General features: G+C 39.5%; 1 protein-coding gene across 1 annotated transcript in view; it reads right to left on the bottom strand.

Annotated features, from left to right (window-relative positions):
* Positions 1–20,339, bottom strand: part of COG6 (component of oligomeric golgi complex 6) — an 86,800-nt gene that overhangs the window by 25,822 nt on the left and 40,639 nt on the right. Inside the window, exons 9-13 of the mRNA XM_067563048.1 lie at positions 17,601–17,729; positions 17,421–17,512; positions 12,798–12,862; positions 8,738–8,829; positions 7,013–7,130 (exon numbers count right to left, since the gene is read on the bottom strand). Coding sequence (XP_067419149.1) covers positions 7,013–7,130; positions 8,738–8,829; positions 12,798–12,862; positions 17,421–17,512; positions 17,601–17,729 — 496 coding nt within the window. The remainder of the gene's footprint in view (positions 1–7,012; positions 7,131–8,737; positions 8,830–12,797; positions 12,863–17,420; positions 17,513–17,600; positions 17,730–20,339) is intronic.

The following is a 20,339-nucleotide window of genomic DNA, read 5'->3' as shown; positions in this document are numbered from 1 at the left end:
TGGTCTAATCATCTGGAATTTGGCATGTGAACAGTAACTAACAAAAACTGAGAGGTCCTTTAAAAAGAAAACAGCTTCAGGAATCAAAACTGTAATTTATTTAAAGTCTCCAGATAAACTGTTTAAAACTTTCAAATTATCCCAAACAAATTAAGTTTTCAAGGGAAATTATCAAAATTATATTATTTAACCAGACCAGATTTATTTCTAGTTCTCATACAAAAACAGTCTAAATAAAAAAAAAAAGGTTAATTTAAATTACAAAAAATAAGTTTAGTAATTGCTTACTGGTAATTCCTAAACAGTTTTTAAAGTGAGTTTAATAATTGCTTTATAAATTAATTTTATTTCATTTATATACAGAATGAATAGTCAATATCCTCTGAAACAGGCTTAACAATCAAGAGACTTAAGATCTTACAGTAGTTCCATTTAACTACATAATTCAAGCAATAATGGAGAAATAAGGGGAATTGTTAAACAATCTAGAAACAATAAGCACATATTACTTTTACAAACAAGTATTCTCAAGTGTGCATGCCAGGTGACGTGCACTGAATCCTTAGCAAAGGCATACTGTAAGCTCAACAGTCTGCTTTCTAGTGCTATAATCTTCCCTGGAAACCATATCTTTTCTAGAAACAGTTTCAGTGTGTTGATACATGCACATAAGCACAATGTAATGAACTGGTGAAAACGTAGGGCTATGACTAGAATAGAAGCCCCCTCCCTTCCACATACACACTGGTTTTGAAGCACATTAATGAAAAACTGGATGATTAAAAACAACCTTGTGATCCCTCCTAATAAAAAAAATGACATTCACCACTAACTTAAAACCAACAAAGGGCTCCAGTATAAATGTTTAGCTGATTGTCTCGTTTTTAAACTTTTACAGAGGTTATGAAAATTAGTTACAACTAAATAAAGCACTTTATTATTTTATGGAAATTAATCAGAGTAGATAGTTATGGCATCAATTTTGCATGTTTTTAATTGATGTACAATTGATTTGAACCACGGGAAATGCTATACCGGATCAGACCAGCGGTCCATTTATGAGATGAGTGTTATATTAATTTAAATGGAATATATGGGCCAAATGTGTTAACATGACCCAGTCATTGCCCAACATTAAACTGTGTTAAACAAGGTCCACGGTTTGGTATAGAGACCTCACTCTCTTAGTACTATGGCAAACACACCATTAAATATCCTTTTAGCCTCGTATTAAAAAATAAAGAAAAGGAAGAAAACAAATTAAACCATTTGAAATGTAAAGCATTATATAAGGCTTCCATTTAACAATATCTCTTATTCTCTTTAGCTAGAGTTTTTAGACAGTCTCAGATTCCCTTGTTTGACAGTCTCAGATGGTAACAAAGATGATAATATCTGTCCTTTTGCGGAAAAAGAGAAGAAGCTAGCTGAGATGGGCTAAAGCCGCTGCTGTTGCTGTGGTTTTTTAAAGACTGATTCCATTTCATTCCAGATGGTGTTTGCCACCTCTACTGGCTCCAGCTGAATTCCAATGTCATTTGGTCGCTCTTTCTGGCCCAGTCTGGTCAGGACATTTCTCAAGATCAGGACGACAAAAGCCCATGGTCCCAGGAGATGGCAGGGGTGACAGCCATGATGGTGAAGCTCTCTCCAGTAGCCAATTTCTCTCCCAAAGTCTCTTTCTTTCAGGACCCATAAAGGGAATAGTGAGAAATATAGCCATCCCCTTATTATTTTGTCCACTAATTAGGCCTAGTTTCTGACACCAATTTTGGTTCACTGATTTCTGGTCCACACTTTCCTTGTTTACCAAACATGGTCTTAACACAGTTCTTGAGTTATTTCAGTAGGTTTTGTTTGGACTACTACAGTGTCTCCCCTTCTCATATCTTTTCCCATAAACATTTGTTATTATAGATTATTGTGACATCTTATGAACTTTAACATACACTTGAGCTCACAATTAGGGTGATAATTGGGCACAGTAATTTACAACAGGAAACAGAACCAGATGCCTCAGAGGGATGTGAAAAACACCCCGTAGAGATAATTATGGAATAACCTGCTAATAAAGGGAATTTTCCTCCTAACCCTGAGCAGTTAGTGGTTGGTTTAATCCGCATTAACCATTTAATCCTTTTAACCCCTTTAACCATTTTAATTGTAATTGATTGTTTTGATATGGAACTCTGAAGAGCCTTTGAGAATGGGGGACATAGAATCACTTTGACCCAGTAGAATATGGTATCCGGTGGATCAACCATCAGTGCTCCCAATTCTCCTACCCTTGTGGTGGAAGTGACGGCGCCAAGAAAGGTGGTCTTCAAAGAGCATCTCCCCATGGGCTCAAAAGGAGGTTTCCTCAAGATACTGAGAACTAAATTAAGATCCCAGGATAGAGCGTGCTCCTCAATGGGAGGAAAAAGGTTAGATAAGCCCTTGAGGAACCTTGCAGTGATGGGATGCACAAAGACAAAATCCTTCAGCTGACAGGTCAACGACTAATGACCACGCAGGTGGGATCTTCAATATAGCTCAAAGACAAACCCAGAGTTTTTAAACTGAACAAATAGTCAGGAGCTTCAGGAAAGTGTAACTCAGATGAGGACAACGACCTCTGGGCTGGACTGGAAATGCTTCTACTTCTGTAAGTCAGTATATTTCTGCTATTAAACCCATTGTACCTCAATAGGACAATCCCAAGAGCCATCGAGGAGCCAGGCCTTGAAGTGTAATGGTGAGAGATTGGGAGGGGGTTATGGTGCCATACTCCTGGGTTAATAGGTCTGTCAACACGGAAAAGTGGAGAGGTGGCTTCAGGAACAGGCAAATCAGGTCTAGAAACCATACCTGCCTCAAAAATGATGGAGCAATGAGGGCAAGTTAATGCTCTTTTCTGTTTCAATTTCAGGACCTCACGGTTGGTGTTGGAGGGCAGGCAAAGGAGTGAAAGGCAACTTCCAGAGAGTTACCACCAAGAACTCCCCTTGAGAAGAATAGTCAGCATTCCATGTTGGACAGTGTTGCAAAAAGATCTCTCTCTGAGATGGCCAGGGAAGACACAGAAGTTTCTAAATAAAGGATCATTCAGCTCCCATGTATGATCTTGACAGAAAAGTCTGCTGAGGGTATCTGCTATACGTTCTCCATACCTGCAAGGTAAGCTGCTGAGATATCTCTTTGGCACAGCATGCACCAATTCCAAAGTTGTACTGACTCTGCACATAAGGACTGGGATTTTACTCCTCTCTGGTGGTTTCTGTAGTACACTGTTGTCCTGTTTTCCATCATAACTTTTATTGTGAGACCCCCCATTCCTGGGTAGGAAATGAAGGCATGTGTACCCAATCACCTGAGTTTTAATAGGTTGATACGAAGGAATGACTTCTCTGAAGTCCATTTGCCTTGTGCCATGAAGATGAGTTCCCTAACCTAACAATGAGGCTTCCGTGGTAATGACTTTTGTGGGGAAAGAGAATGTGTCTCCCGCACAAACTGAGGAATCCCTCAAGGTGTGGAAGGACTTGAGGAGACTCTGAGGGACCAACATTCGCTTGGACAGGCAGTGCTTGTTGGGAGTACAATGGTTCTAAGTCAGCTCTGGAGACATCAAGAATGGAGCCTGGCATTAGATATTATGAATGTGCAGGTGGCCACATAGCTTAGAAATTGAAGGCAAGACTATGGTCTGAGGGCTCTGCTGCACTGAGGAAATGAGGTTGCACAACATGACAAACCTGGTATACCAGGCTGGTTGTCTAATCCAGGGTGGTTCCGATCAAGCTGATATTCTAGCCAGGTGTCACTGTGGATTTTTCTGCATTGAAATGAAGGCTCAGTGCTTGGAAGTGGATTAGGGCCTTGTTAATTGAATCTCTGAAAGGAGCAAATTTTGAGGAGTCAATTGTCCAAGTAGGGGAATATGACTATTCCCCGCTATCAAAGATGGGCTACAACTACTGAGAGGACCTTTTCAAAGACCTTTGGAGTTGTCAAAAGGCTGAAAGGAAGAACTCTGTACTGGTAGTGGTCTTTGCCCACAATGAACTGCAGGAAGTATCTGTGGGACAGATGCACAGCCACATGGAAGCATGCATTCTGGAGGTCAAGGATGATGAACCAGTCCCCCAAACCTAAAGTTGAAATTATTGCTTCGGGGTTTTCCATTCTGAATCACTATACATGAAAAAAATGTGTTCTAAGTCCTGAGATCCAGGATCAGTCTCCATTCTTCTTTTTTCTTGGACCCTAGGAAGCATCTGGAATAGAAACATTTTTGATGAAGTATGGGGGAATACAAGAGATTGTACCCTCCTGTTTTAAGAGACCCTTGAGAGATGAGTTGCTGAAAAGGGACTGGGAGTGTGAGACGGGTGGAATTGAATTGGATAGAATAGTCTGTGGAAACGACTTCTGTAAACCACCTGTCCAAAGTAATGACCTCTCAGAACAGTAGGAATTGGGAGAGGCAGTCCCCATTGTGTAGATGGAAGGTAAGATGGTGCAGTATAAGATCCAAAACAGAGTGATTTATGACTTTACCAATGGGTCAAAATGGCCACTTGGGAGTGGTCATTAGCTGGGAGGCAACAGAGGAAGATGGCCCCTTCTTGTGGATCCTAGCCTCTTTCTGGGAGGTTCAGTCAATCTCTGGGAGGTGAAATACTATACTGGGAGAGACTATTGGGCTTTCTGTGATCTACATTTACTTTTGTAGTAGTAGTAGTGATGTAGATGCCTAGGGATCTCAATGTTGCCCTAGAGAGAGTAGAGAGTTGTCCATGTTGTCACTAAAGAGCATGAGCCCTTCAAAGGAAAGATCCTCCATTATGTTTTGTACTTCCCTAGGGAAACCAGAGGACTACAGCCTTAAAGGCTGATGCATAATTATGCCCACTGCCATACAGCGGGATGCTGTATCAGCTGCCTCAAGAGAGGCTTACAGAGAAGCCTTGGTGGTCACCTGGCACTTCGAGGTGAGGGCTTGTGGTAGATGGTCAATATGATGAAAAAGTTTACTATAGTTCATGTATTTTGACAAGGCATGTCTGAACTGTAGTGCAGCCAAAGATTAATTTATGGCCATGAAGATCCAGGCATTTGAGTCCTTTGTCATGAAGAGCTGATCTGGATCAGCGCAGTCTTTTCCTTTTGTTAACCCCATTAACCATCAGAGAGTTTGGGGTAGGGTGGGAGAAAAGGTACACACAATACTTCTTGTCAGCCCTCTTGTGTGGAGGCATGCGGGTAGCTGGGGTTTGCAAGATTGTACGGGCAGGTAACAAGAGGGCATCATTAATAGGCAGGCCTATCTTGCCTTGAGGAGAAGTATGCAAGATATCTACCAATGACTGTTGGGGTTCCTGTATCTCCTCTAGGGGGATCTGCCAAGTTTCAGCCACTCTCTTGATCTGTTCCTCAAAGACCCTGAAATCATCAATGTAGGATGCAGGAGGAGGCATAACAACCTCATCTGCGGAGGAATAGGATTTCATAGAATCATGGAAGGTCATCTAGTCCAACCTCCTGCTCAAAGCAGGACCAACTTCCACTAAACCATCCCAGCCAGGGATTTATCAAGGGATTTGTTTGAAGGATGTGCCTTTTCCTCTGCCTTTAGCACTTGTTCTTCCAAATGGACTCCTTGAGGAAAAGGGTCCTAAGAACCGGTGCTTGCTCATCTTGATGGTTCCTCTTACATCGCAGCATCCTATAGAACTGGTCACTGTAGGGAGCCCCAGGTTCCAAAAAGCATACTGTGGAGGAGCATACAAAGGGGAAGGCATCCCAAGGTGCTCCTGCAAGGGAGGATGGGTTGGATGATGACCAGTCCTTGGAATCTAATCATCAGGGTACACCACCGAAGGAGGCTGGAATGGGAAGGATTCCATCACCTTGACAGAAATTTCCAAGTCCGAGGAAGCATCATGCCTTTTATCCAAGAGAAGAGCTAGGGATGTAGGAACTAGCAGCTATGTCAGAACTGGAGGACAAGTGGGTACCAGCATCTGCATCAGTACCGGTGGCTGAATTTTTGTGTGAAGGTGCGGAGTTACCGGAGGGTATGTCAGTGCATGAATATCAGTTGGTACTGGCAGAAAATCCCGCTCTGATACTCATAGTAGGCTCTTCCAACATCTGGAGAGACTCATGGAAGAGAAATGTGGTCAGTACTGGGGATCCTGTGCACTACTTCTCAGGATGGGGTGAGTCAAGCGATACCAGAGACTACATGGATGGGTGGCCCATACATTCCTCAGGTCTCAAGGAGTGCTTCGTAACGAGTAGCTTCACTCTGTCCTCCCTCAGCTTTCTGGATCTGCTTTTGAAGACAGAGCAGACCTTACATTTAACAGGATGTGAGCCTCTGCAAGTAAGCTGGAAAATCCCTTGCTGATGGGAAAGGACCTGGGCATAACCTATGAAAAACAGCCAGCAAACAAGAGTGGGGCCAGAGGAGGGGAGGGGTCCTGACCACATATGCAGGGGGAGGGACCCTCATGAAAGCACAAACCTGTGCTGTAAAATAGAGAAGAAAACTACAAACTAAACAAAAAAGGATAAAATACTAAAACGTAAAAAAGAACATAGTCAAGCTAAGGACCTAGCTAGCAGATACTGCAACACTCTATCTCAAGCTATGCAGGTGGCTGAGAAGGAACTGGAGTGGTGGTGGGTTCATCCCTACCTATATACCCTTGATCCGAAGCACGAGGGTGTGTAGTGTGCAGGCACAGACCTGCAGACATTGCTGTGGAAAAATCTCCGATCAGAAGTGCATAGGAGTGCGCACACGTCTACAGTTGGGCAATCCATAAGGACAATAATATGAAGAAGAATTCATTCCTCCCACCATCATTTACTGGGTGTTATGGAGCACATAGCAACATGAAATATCAATTTTAAAATAATTAAACAAAATGTAAACAACCATTTTTATCTATTAGTCTCCTTACATTAAGGAAAAACTGGAGGATTTGTTTTAAAAAATGAAAAGCTTTCTGAAACAAACCTTTTCCATTAGTTTACTTGCATGTAGGCTCAGACTATTGAAGAAAATCTTTTTGCTTAACAAATGCATTTCTTCAATTGTGGTTAACAGGGTGGCTGCGCTGTTTCCTACAATACCACTGAAACCAAAAAGAAAATATTTCGTTAAATCCAAGAAAGAAATATAAGACAGATCCAAATATTTTAGTCAATAGAAAATCAGACCAAGTCTAAAAGTTGAAAATGAACAGGGAACTGACACAGGAAACAGCTTTCCCTATTAATTAATTCTAATGATAATTTGTAAGATAGGATGATTAGTGAGAACAAAAACTACCAGCCAAAATAATAAACAATTGGATATTATCTCAGCTATAACATACACGTAACTTAAATTAAGTAACACATTCAGTAAAAAAAATAATATTGGAATTACAGCTTTGTTAAAAAGGGAACTCCCTAAGCATCCAATTCAGGTTTTGTCTTGGTGATTTTTTATTTGTTTTAAAGTTAAAGCCAACAAAGAGGAGAAAATGCTAAATTTTCAATGATATAGCAAAAAACATAGTACAGAATGAAACTGACATTTCATTTTATCTTTTTCAAGATGGGCTGTCTCTAAATACTCTTAACTTTGGTTTTGCTATACAGAGCAAAATGTAAATGAAAAAGATGTGTTGATAGCATCATTCCACCCCCACTACTTTCCAGGTAAATGTGTATCTTCCTGTACAAAACTGTACATTTTTAAAGTGTTAAAGAACACATGCTTGGCTACTGAAAGTGTAAAAATGGTTTATTAGATTTACCACAACTGTTTGATACCCATTATGCCATAAAACTTTTCTACACACTTCTTGCATATGAGTTTTTCATTTAAACTAAAAGTGATTCCAAGTTACAGACTAGCTTGGCTAAATAACGATCATATCTGAGTGGGGCTAACGTGACATATTTAAAAAAACCAGCAGCTTGGTTTTCAAAGTACCAGTCACCCTAGCAAAGTCACCACCTCTCAAATTAGACAGTTAAGGCTGCCAAACAGTTCTCATTATAAGACTGTTTTCAGTTGCTTGTAACTACTAAACTTTAACTGTTTGGGCTAAAAAAATATTCTGGTTGTCTTCCACATCCACTTTTGCAGAGTTTTAGCAAAAATGGTTCAGCCATTTTGAGAATAAGATTAGGCAAAATTCTGTTTAATGTAGGTTAAAAAAATTCTTACAACTGTTTTACTGAGAAACTGTAGTGCCAGGCTTTAGAGTAAGGACTTGATATTTATGTCAGAGATGTGCCTTTTACCATTCCCATGAAAAGCAACCCACATTTGTCCAAGATATAAACCACTGAAAAAAATCTCACAGAGTACATATTCATAGATTTCTAAAGTGCTTGGCAGCTGAAGCTAAGGTTTGGCACAGGCAGCCTTGAGTCTGGCATTTCCTAACTTCTGAATGTTTGACTCTGCAACCTTAATGTTCTTTTAGTGTATTTGTGTGCAAGTTAATATCTACAGTGCTCCAGAGTGACAAAGTATATCTATCTGTAAATGGGAAAATTTGTCAACAGAGAGACAGATTTCTATTAAAATCACTGATTACTACTTCAGGTCAGGGATGTGTTTTGCTCTTTGTTCCATACACTGCTGAGCACAGTCGGAACTTAAAAGAACAAACAGAGGGAGTGTTTTTAACTCTATTAGAATTGGTGCATGTTCAAACTTAATATGTTTAGTAATTTTATATACCTTATTGTATGGTGATAGAACTTGAGAAGATTAGATATTTTGTATAATAAAACTGCTCCTGGTTCAGCAACAATCACCTGTTCAATTCTGACCTGTGGAACAAAAAAAATAATCAGTTTTAGTTATATGCACATTCTGAAAACCAGTTTCTATGCTTTTACATGCATTAGAGATATTAACAGACAAATAAACTTTGCAAGAAGCATAAAAACATTGTACTGTCCAGTTATATTGCAGGATTCCCCTTAAATGGGGCATTTCTTTGCTGGAAGCTGTAGGGCAGAAAACAAGCAGGTATATGCCACTCCTTAAGAATGGTCCTGTTTCCCATAGAGTTTTGTATGAAATTTGTTGTTGGAAATTGCAATATAATGAGATCATTTTGTGTATTAGCACCAGTACACATTGGAATTCTACCCAGCCCTGAATAGCAAGAACAGCTGCAAAATCCCTAAACTACAACAGATCATTAATGGCAGCACTCAACAGAGACTCAGAATAATCAGAATTGATAGATCAGGGGGTTTATTTATGCTATGTTACCTGATTTAATCTCACCTCCTAGTCATGACCAGTAGCAAGTACTTTCTCTTGAAAAGAGATGCTAATGGTAGGTAAGCAGATAAATTTGAAGTGAATACAATGCATTTATTAACATGCTGACTGGGCCAAGAGATGCTGGATTACAGAGCAAAACAGGCCTGACTTGTTTTGTCTCCATGGCACATGCTGCACACAATCCTAAGAGGTCTGCCCCAGGATCAGTTTTTAGGCATTCATGAAGCAATCATGGTCAGTGACTATTATAGTACTATTCCCCAAGTGCTTACATGTGGCAGGTCTATTTACATGTTGCTATCCAGGCACCATCCTTCCAAATTATTTCACTGCTGCTCAGTGTATCATCCCAGCCAGATTCACAAAGAAAATTAGGCGTGGTGACACTGAACATTGCCACGTCTAAATTTTAGGCTCCTAGAAAGTCACTGGGGTTCACAAAGTGTGAGTTTGGCATGTAGGCTCCCTATACAATGAATGGGTAAAGATTTGTGAATCCCATTCTGATGCACCTAAGCCAGCATGCTAGGCAATGGGAGGTGCAAGCCAAAGGGCATGTGCTAAACTTCACCCTTCTTGGTGATAGGTGGCTCGGATTGGGCTGCAGGCAGACATCTCTCTCTGCTTGGGATTCTCAGCAGCAAAGCTTCTCTTGGCATTAGGCAGCTACACCATTTTGGCAAGAAGCTGAGGGGAGGTCCTCCCTTGTAACTTTAAGTCCAGGGGTTAGGATACTCACCTGGGATGTCAGAGAACTCTGCCAGTTCAAATCACTAGACCAGGGGGACTGGATCATAGGTGTTCCACCTCCCAGGTGAGTGCTCTAGCCACCAGGCTACAGAATCATTCTCATGCTCTCTCCTCTCTGGACCAATGATTCATTCATTGTTTATCCAAAATAGACCAACTTCAACAGGGAAGATTGAGAAAGCCCACATCAGAGTACCCCAGAGGTCTCACCTGACAGGTGGCTGATCCCAGTTCAAATTCCTTCTCTCCCTCAGGTGGAGGGGGACTTAAACTGGGGGGGTCTCCCACATCCAAGATAAGTACACTATCTATCTAAAAGTTAGGCTAAAACTAACTTTGGGTTAAAAGTTACGAGAAAGCCCCTTCTCCTCCCCCTATAGGGAAGTTTGCCAGGCTGACATCTATCACCATCACACTTTCTGATTTTCTTTTTTGTGGTGACGTGTTTAGGGGAGATGGATAGGATGCTATGTACTCTATATTTATTGGTCTTTAGTAGAATATCTAAACCTTTTAATTCAGAAGTAAAAAATATTTTGCTATTTTTAACCAGTCTCCTCTATGATGAAATGGGAGAGTTATTCACTCACTTGGATCAAATTTTTCAACCTTAATACATATCCAAGTGCCCACTAATTTTAGACACCCATGCTTGAAAATGGTGACCTTTAAGATCTACAAGCACAAGTACAGTATCATTAAGAAATGGGGATAAATTCTATTACATATAACCAAACTATTTCTCCAAATGTTAGAAAATTACAAGGAAAGAGACATCCTGATAGGTAAGCCTACAGCATCAAAAAAGCTGTATACTATCCTGTATATGTTCAGATGTAATCAGGGAAGAAAAGTAAGTATCTTAAAATAACTGTTACATTAAGATCTAAGGCCTTGTATACATCCTATAGGTCAACTTACAGCCACCGTAGTAATTACGGCTGTGGCTGATTTCCACACTATCCTCCTTGGGTCAGTGGAGTGCTTCCTCACCAGGAGAACTTCCACCTGTCTAAGAGGGGCAGTATATAGTTCCCTGCTGGGAGGGAGCCCCACAGGCTCCTGGTGGGCTGCCCCTCGCCCAGCCTCAGGCTTCTCCCCTCCCCGTTCCCTCCCAAGAGCCGGGGGACTTCCCACTCCATTCCCAGGAGGAAGCCACCCAGGCCTTCTCACCTCTGGGGAGTGGGGTCTAGCTGTGCCGGCTTCTCCCGCCCCCCACCCCACCCGGGAAGCCAGACAGCCATGTCTATTTCACTGGTGAGCTGTGAAATTGGGGGAGCAGGCGGAGCAGCAGCCCAGGACTTCTCCCCTCCCCACTCCCTGCCAGGAGTCGGGGGAAGCTACCCAGGACTTCTCTGTTCCTACTCTCTACTGGGAACTGGGCAGCCATGTCACGGCTGCGGAGAGTGGGCGGAGAAGCGCCTGGGCTTCTCACCCTACTCCGAGATGCCCAGGCTTCTTGCCCTGCTCCCAGCTGGAAGCAAAGACCAGTCACTCAGGATTCTTGTCTCAGTCCCAGCTGCTCAGCTCTCCAGGTGGCTTTCTTGTCAATTTCACAGTTGAGGTAAGGGACGCAGTGCCAACAATGACATGGTGTCACCCTAACTAAGATGACATAAGCCCTACACCTCTCGTTGAGGTGGTTTTATGGTGTCCCCATAGCAGGTAAGTTACATCGGTGGGAGGAGCATTTTAGTCTGTATGCTCTACTGTTGTATCGACAAAAAAAGCTGACTTTTGTTGACAAATCTCTCTAGTGTAGACCAGCCTAACACTCAAATGATTAGGGAAAGGAGGGTGCTGTGGTGTATCAGGAAAAGAAAGTTTTGAAGTTGTGAAATATAATCATGGTTGCATAATTAATGGTGCTTTCCCCTTTGTCTTTTCTTTTACCCCTCTTGTGATCTCTCTCTCAATTTTTCATTTCTCCAGTCAAGGCCACAGCCTCCCTTTTAATATTTAGATTACCAGACATTTTAAAATACTAAGTCAACTAGTCAGACAGAATAACATTCCTTAAAATATCCTAATTTTTCTCTTTAAAAACACTTTGGTTTCTAGATTACATGAAGTATGCCTTATTAGTACATTTACTAATTTTAAGTTCATTATCCTGAAATTTTTTTGTATTTGTGCTGAGTCTAAATTATAATAAGTATGGCAATGTCATGGATCTGATTTGTAGTTTTTTCATTACACTTAATGAACAGAGTTCATTTCTGTTATATGCAATGAGGTAAAATGATTATTTGAAACGTTATAGAGTACACTAATCTCTCATTTGTTGCACAATTACATGTTTATTAGGAATCTCAATTAAATGTGTTCTTAATCCAGCATTTCACACATAAGTATTCTGCACTAAAAACTACAAGATGCAGTATTGTAAATCAATTTAACTTCAAGTTCAGAAATTTCCTTTCTCTGCCTTTCTAGAAAGAGAAAAGAGTCTTATTACTAGCCCCAAATTCAAATACTGGATCTGAGAACCCTTGAATTTTGGAAGATGTTAGATATAGATCAGAATTTAATGCCTTAGAACCATATATAAATTGGGAAGACGTATTCTTATACCCATGTGTTATAAAAACTTAAATTTAATAAAATCCCTCATATTCAAGTTATGTATAGATCTACTCTTGGTAACACATTGTTACTGTCTTCAGTTAAGATGTATGACAACATGCATTTTGCAATGAAAACACAATACAACTTTAATAAGTGGCATGAACACACAAACAAAATATTCCACCTTCAGAGGTCTGCAGACACCTTCTGTGATGTGCCCAACTACTTCTTGAATATTTTCTTCCACACCTACAATTAACACATACAGAAAGCATTATGCAAATTTACTTCAGTTTCTTTTCTTCCTCACATTTGATAATTTTGTTTTTATTATAGGACAAACCTCTCCACCGAAAGCAATTTATGTGCACTCTACTATTCTATGCTGACTTCAAGACTCACCATTCAAGCAATTCAGAAAGCCAAATATCCTACTTAACAATACACCATTGTGGATGAATACTGTCGTACTCTATACTGAAACAGAATTTTGGAAATGTATTTAGTGCTTGGGAAAACACACTATAGAGCAATTAAAACGAACTAGCAAGAAGTTGTCGTAATGTCACTCCAAATTTCAGAACTTAGTGAGGATAACAGAGAAAAATCAATTCTCTCTCAAAAAGCTCAAAAAATAGTATAATTTACCTTTGTGACAAAGTCAGAATTGGAAAAACTGGAGTTGACACCAACATTAGATACATATGCACTTTGTCTTAGCCACACACTTACTTCCCTGCAATAGCATACCATAATACATACTTGTTCGCTGGGACCTTAATTAGTTCAAGTGAATAATGCAAACACATTCATCACAAAACATACAAAAAATCCTATTGTCCTATCTTTCTGTCATGAAACAGAAATGCACTGCAGCATAGTAAGCAGTACTGGCATAAGTTAATACAACTCGAAATACCTAACCTACAGGTCTCAATTTAATACTGACAAAACATATTATCAGAATCAGTAAATCTCTAATTGTAATTTAAAACCTATCAGCATGAGTTCAACCTCAGACGAGGCCAACTGATAAACTGTAACCAAGCGTGGTTAAGGCATGTGATAAAATCAAGTGACACCAGGCCACGTTACTGATCTATTTCACACCAAAACAGATTATCTTTGAGCCACAAAATGCAGCTAATGAACTGTGAATACAGTAATCCTTGGGAAGCAAGATCAGAAACAAGCCACATTTCACTTTATATTGACATGTAAGAAAGGTTGTTTATGCAGAAGCAACTAAAACAAGGCAGCTACACTGAATTAAGACTTTTAATGTCCTAAATTGGTAAATCAATATTCACTCAGAAAATTAACATGTATAAACATTGACAATAAGGAATATCAACTAACATAATACAGCATGAAGCACCTATTTTGTAATTACTAATATCTAAAAGCAATTCTGCATTATCCCTTTTAATATAGTTTACCTGTAAGGCTATCAGGAGCCCTTGCATTTTAGTGCTTGCCAGTAAATCCTTACCCAAATACGCAACAGTAGATTAAAAAAGGTTAAAAATGAAAAACCTCTATATTAATGCATTAGGATTAAATTTTAAGTTGCAGAAAATCAAAATTCAGGTAGTAATGCTTTACACACTGCAACAATGATTTGTTCATACTGCATGCACATACACGCATTAATATAGATTGTATTTGCATTTAATTTGGTAAATTTTCATTTAATAAAAAGAAACCTGCCAGTTCTGTTAATTGCACAATTACTACAACTATTAGTTTGCCATGCTGACCAAAAAGGTTACAGGATACTTTTTTTTTTTTTTTTGGACAGTCACAGAGCATCAGAAAGCACCGGCACTGTGGCAGAAAACAGATGTGAGGAACAGGCAGGAACAGGCTGAGTATCTTGCTCCCACTCAATTTTGGCTGCTGCTTTCTAGTGGAGTTCCTTTAACTTCACAGGATGGGGAGTCTCTGTTGCGTCTCTAACAGAATTCTTGAGATTCTCCCATCCTGTGGAGCTCAGGAACTATGCAAGTAAGGAAAGTCTCCGCTATTTCTTTCTGCTGAAGCTACTAAGGTCCATAGAAAGAGAGAGAGTCTGCCTCTTTTCTGGCTCTACAATGTGAGGGGTTAAATTTCTTTGCACTTGCTATTAGCCATCTAAAATTTAAAACAGCACAGTTGTTGGGTTAAATTTAAAAAGTTTGAAATTCAAAGCATTTAAATGGTTTTAAAATATTTTTAACCATGTTCTGTGTTTAACTATTTTTATTAAAAAACAAAGGACTTTTTTAAAAAAATGTGAGCTTGAATTTTTCATATTTTTCTTCATATGAATCACTTGAGTATTGAACAGTTTTTCCTCCATCAGCACCAGACCTCCACCCTCTTCACTCCACATCTCCATTTTGTAGGGAGAGCTGGATCTGTGGCCTTGTGTTTGCAGAGTAAAGGAAGTTTTCAGGTGATTCGTACATTTTCCTTTTCTTCATCACTGATGGGTTCATAGTCCCTACAGGGGGCTTAACTCAGAAGTATGAATTTTGGGAGAGAGACATTTAAGTTAACAGCTATTGAACCACAAAAATTATTTATGATAGAATTAAGTTGTGGCATCTTACTGAGTTAATTCAGTATGCAACACCAGTCATCTGAAGGCTACATCAATACAATGATCTTGTATTACCTTAGCTGACATACTCAATTGTGACCAAACAGCAGCTCTCCATATTTATTTCTATGAAGCATACAGCCTACTAGCTCAGAATGTAGCTACTGCTTGTGGCCTGATTCAATTCCCACTGAAACCTTCCTGTTGATTTCAATAGGAGCTGGAATAAGGCCTAAGTGAGTAGTCTCACCTAGCAGGCTTCTGAAATACATCATCTTAAATCATCTGTTCCTAGATGGATGATTTGGAGTCCTTTCCCCAAAAACTGCAGAATCATACAGAGCTAACAGAAAGGAGAATTTTCAAACAGAATATCAGTCTTTAGCATCTCTGTGCACCATGTTCGTGCCAGAATGCTTGGAATTTGGAGAGAATGACAAATGACCTATTTTTGTGGAAAACGAAATCTTACTTTGAGCTTGAATGCTGGGTTTGTCCTTAAGACTTCACTGTTGGAGTGCAGCTTTCCCCAAGATAGTTTTCCCAGTCTCTCCTGGGTTCTCAGTTAGGTGCCTGATTCTCCCAGGAAACTGAACAGGAATTGTGGTCAGACACTCTTCCCATGCACACTCCTAGTCTTCATATTCTCAGATTGTAGCTATAGACTAGGAGCAACCTGACATTAGGAATGTGTGTGGCTACAGTATCTCACCCCCACTTCCTGTCATATGACCTCAGAAGGTAGCATTTGAGCAGAATGTCTTACACTCCCAGTGTAAGGAGGGAGATGATTCAGAGTGGGAAGCGAGGCTGTGGGGAGAGAAGCAGCAGTAAAGCACAGCCTGCAGCAAAAGCAGAGCATGGAAATGGGCTTTATGTGATCCCAACTTTCAGAGTCCTCTTTCTAAGACAGCATTTCCCCCCAAAAGAAGCAGAAGCATAGGGCTCCTGTGGCACATATAAAATTAATGGAACTGACATGTTTTTCCCTCTTACACACTCAGCAGTCTCGGGGCTTCTTGTTCCCCTTTTTTTAGTGGCTGCTGGAGTTTGTAATGGGATAGTCCATCAGATAATGTCAGTAAATAAATATATTAAATCCAGTACAAAAAAATATTCAACTGATTTTTATAGTGTGCCTATAACTGTAGCAGAACAACTGATAATGTGGTGAGAGTTGGACATAGGAGTAGAAAATGTTTAAACATTTTCAAAGAACAAAATATACATAACCACAAAATAGGACAAAATTTCCGCACTTCTCAATCTTTGGCCTTATTGTGGTTTGACTGAAACTGGGAGTCAACACCTTCTTTCTGATGTAATATCTATTAGGCATGCCACTTTCTATTTCCAAAAGTACAGGAAAACAAGGGTGCTTTAAACAAGTCAGGTTAAATTTAAATCCCAGGGCAGAACCCTGTGAACCAGTTAAGGTCCAAGCACCTCTTTATATCCAGTATGACAAGAACTTGGCTTGACTGCTAACTCTCAATACTTGTTATAGGTAAGGCATGTATGCTCAGCTATAACAAGCTCCTGGTTGCAGCTACAGAGGTAGATGATACTGGCATCTTCTACAGGGATTACACCACTGTACTAGTGACAACAGGTCCAAATCTGCCTCCAAAGCTGCAGGCAGGCTGAAGACTCAGTGCAGACTCTGTAGACCAGCTGATGCAGAAGAATTTGAAGATTATGGAGTTGCATAAGGTGTAAACAGGGGCTAATTGAGCATTTGGACCATTTTAATGGCAATATGGTACAAGATGGAAGGAAGCCAGACCCATAGGCTCAGGAGGAACATGCAGTAAAAACTGTTAGAAAAATATTTGTTAACTAGAAAACTAAGTAAATCTGATACCAAAATCCCTAAAATACAAGCAGGATACTCTACAACAGCATTTTTACAAGGTTCCTTTTCAGACCTGCTCTTGAGTTCTGAAGTCTAGTATGAAAAGTTCCTTTCTAAATCTAAAGCTACTGGGAGGGCAGATAAATGCACACATTAGGGAACTTTGAAATATTCTCTTTGCTGAATGGTTTTCTTCATAGCAAACTGAACTATTACATTTTCTGAAGTCATTTACAATACCATGTAACCTCAGTGGAGCAATTGAAGCCCACTCTAGGAGTTTTGTTGTCGTTTTCTAGCACATTGGTCACCACAAACTTCAGTTTCTACAGAGTTGCAAAATATACAATAAAATGTAATAATAATACCTTGAGTAGTTACAAGCTTTAACATAGCTTCCAGATGTTCTTTTTCAGAAGCAGTAGCTTGATGCAGCCATGCCAACATGTCTCCTACATACCTAAATAAAAACAAGAATTGTTACATAAAGGATCTATTGTATGAATGACAAAAAGATTATGTAATGCACAGTTTCACTATTATCGTACCTCAAAGGATCATGGGAGTGCATCTCTATAGGTCGTGGAGTACCACCTGGACCTCCTCTGGTAAGAGCATCTATAAAGCCACGGACTACTGCACTTCTTCTAGCTGTTCCAAACTCATCCAGGGTGTACCTATAATTGGAACATGAAGATCATGAGAAAAAACAGTTTATTTCTCATAATTTACATTAGCCTAATTTAAGAGCATTGTACTAGTACCCATTCATTTTGCTATATTTAAGGTTATGACACTGTTTCCACAATTCAAAGTCCAAATTTTGAGGTTTATGATTTATCTGTAAAAATGTGACTCATGACAACACAACCTCTTCTCTGTATTTTTTTGTTCTTTTTAAAACAACCAAAACCCTCTTCGAGGCTTGGCTCTCCAGCCAGATCACAATGGTTTTCTCCCTTCCAAGACATTAAAATTTCACTGGATTGGCTGACTGGGTATTGTTTCTGGCAGACCTCCAATTCAAGTCTACACCACTTCCCCAGTAGCTAGTAAGGGAACCCTGGCCCACCCACTACTCTGGATTCCAGCCCAGGGATCCTTGAATCAGCAGCCCAGGTCTGCACCATCCCAAACCATACTGCTGTTTTCCTGGGTTTTTCCCTATTCCACCTCTAACAGGCTTCCTTGTCCACCGTCCTGTGTATATCTTTTCTTCAGGGCCAGGATCTCAGGACTTCTATTCTGCCCTCTGTTTCCTTCTTTCCCTCTCTAAACTCAGAGAGTTTCTATAGGCCTTCACATTGCAGTCCTCTTTCTGCTGCATACTTCCGGACTTTATACTATCCCTGCCTGCTCCTGCTCAGCTGGGCTCCATCCACAACCAGTGATTGCTAATCAAGCCTGACTCTTCCTCAGGTATGGCCTATCAGGTCACTTATTTCTTTTGGGGTCACTCTTTTCAGGCTAATGTGGGGGAACACCCCATGACACCCTCCCTTTAAGTTCTTTATTAATAGAGTCCCATATCAATCATTCCATTATTTTGCCCAGGATTGATGTCAGGCTAACTGGTCTATAATTACACATATTATCCCATTTACTCTTTTAAAATATTGGCTCATAATCTTTCGTCCAGTCTTCTGGAACTTCCCCAGTGTTCCAATACTTATTGAAAACTAACATTCATGGTAGAGAGGGCTCCTTGGATGCTAATTATCCAGACCTGATGATTTACAAATGTTTTACTCTAATTTAATAGCTGCTGTTTAACATCCTCCTGAGTTACTGTTGGAAAGTGTTGCATTATCATCATATGGTATCTACATTATCTAGGTTTTCCCCAAATACAGAACACTTCTGCCTTTTCTGCATTATTGACAATTCTACCGTTTCCAACTAGTAACAGACCAATACTACTGTTATAATTCTTTTTGTTACTAATATCCATAAACTCCTGTTTATTGTCCTTAACTATATTGGATATAGATTTTTCTTTGTATTCTTTTGCTTCTCAAATCAATTTTCTACAATTCCTAGATTCTGATCTATATTAATTACTATCCATTTCCTTTTTCTTCAGTTTTTAAAAAAATGTATTTTGTATATCTGCTTTTACTTCCCCTCTAAGCTTGTGAACAATGAAAGAAAAACAAATGCATCTTGAAACTTCATACAAATTCTGGTGATCCTGTCTCAGCAAAGAGGAAAAAGTGATCACATAGTATCAGAATGTTCTAAGTAGGGACAATGGTTACTGCCCCCAGCTTCCAAAGGGAGAGGAAATCTCTACCACATTTTCAAGAAATTTTATGAATGCCTCAAAGGGATCACTGGACAGAACTGTAACCTGCACGCCGGAAGGTAAAGAAGGATTTGTGGCAGTCATGTACTTTTTAATTTTTTTAAATATATGCTGAGATTGTAAAGGTCTTTGCTTTTTAAATAATTTTCTTTTTCCAGAGTTCATTCACAATGTATTGCTGTTTTGCACAAGTGGTAGGTTTACTGGTACCAAGTGCTGAAGGGATCCATAAGAAAAGTTTTATGTATTTTGACTATATATTAGTTAGGTTTTTGCATACAGTAAGCACATTGATAGGTACTTAAATTTCTGCATAATCCATTATATTTTTAGCCCAAAATTAAGTCCGCTTGCCACCCTATGGTAAAAAAATCGTAAACAAAACACATGCTACAGCTTGATGAATCAAGTGAAAGGTGTATTTTTAAATGCATTTTGGTACTTAGGAAAAGTATCTGATTAAAGCACTAGAGAGCTAACACCTACTGCTTACCCACAGAACAGGGACAGCAGTGCTCCTCCTGAATAAAGTAGCACACGACCATAGGTGTTTTGCACAAACCAAATAGATTCTTTTTACCAAACCAGTAACAATATTATAGAGTATCAAAGATATGACAATTGATTAGATGTTGTAATTTTGTTCTCATAGGTTTTGAGAACTGTAAGATAATACTGACAATTATGTTTGCAAGAGGAAATAGAAAGTTATATTTTTCTTTTTACCCTCAAAGGAATACAATATAATTATGACAATTCTGCATTGTAAAAAAATTCAGCAATAACTAATTATTATCTTCACTAGAAAGAGAATATTTACTACAGCTTTATAATAAGTATTCATTATGGAGAAAGAAAACAGTATTTGGATTCTTTCAACTTCTCTTCCAACAATAGGCCAAATTCCCAGTGGAATTTTAATTGCTGATGATGGGGAAGGGAAGAAGGTGGCTTGAGAAATCGGCAAAGAAATGTCCCTTCT

The sequence above is a fragment of the Emydura macquarii genome, unplaced genomic scaffold, assembly GCF_026122565.2.
Source record: "Emydura macquarii macquarii isolate MOO-44397 ecotype Brisbane River unplaced genomic scaffold, CSIRO-AGI_Emac_v2 contig_2473, whole genome shotgun sequence".
Classification (NCBI taxonomy): Eukaryota; Metazoa; Chordata; order Testudines; family Chelidae; genus Emydura; species Emydura macquarii.
Note: the sequence above shows the minus strand (reverse complement) of the source record. Positions and strands in the feature narration are given on the sequence as shown.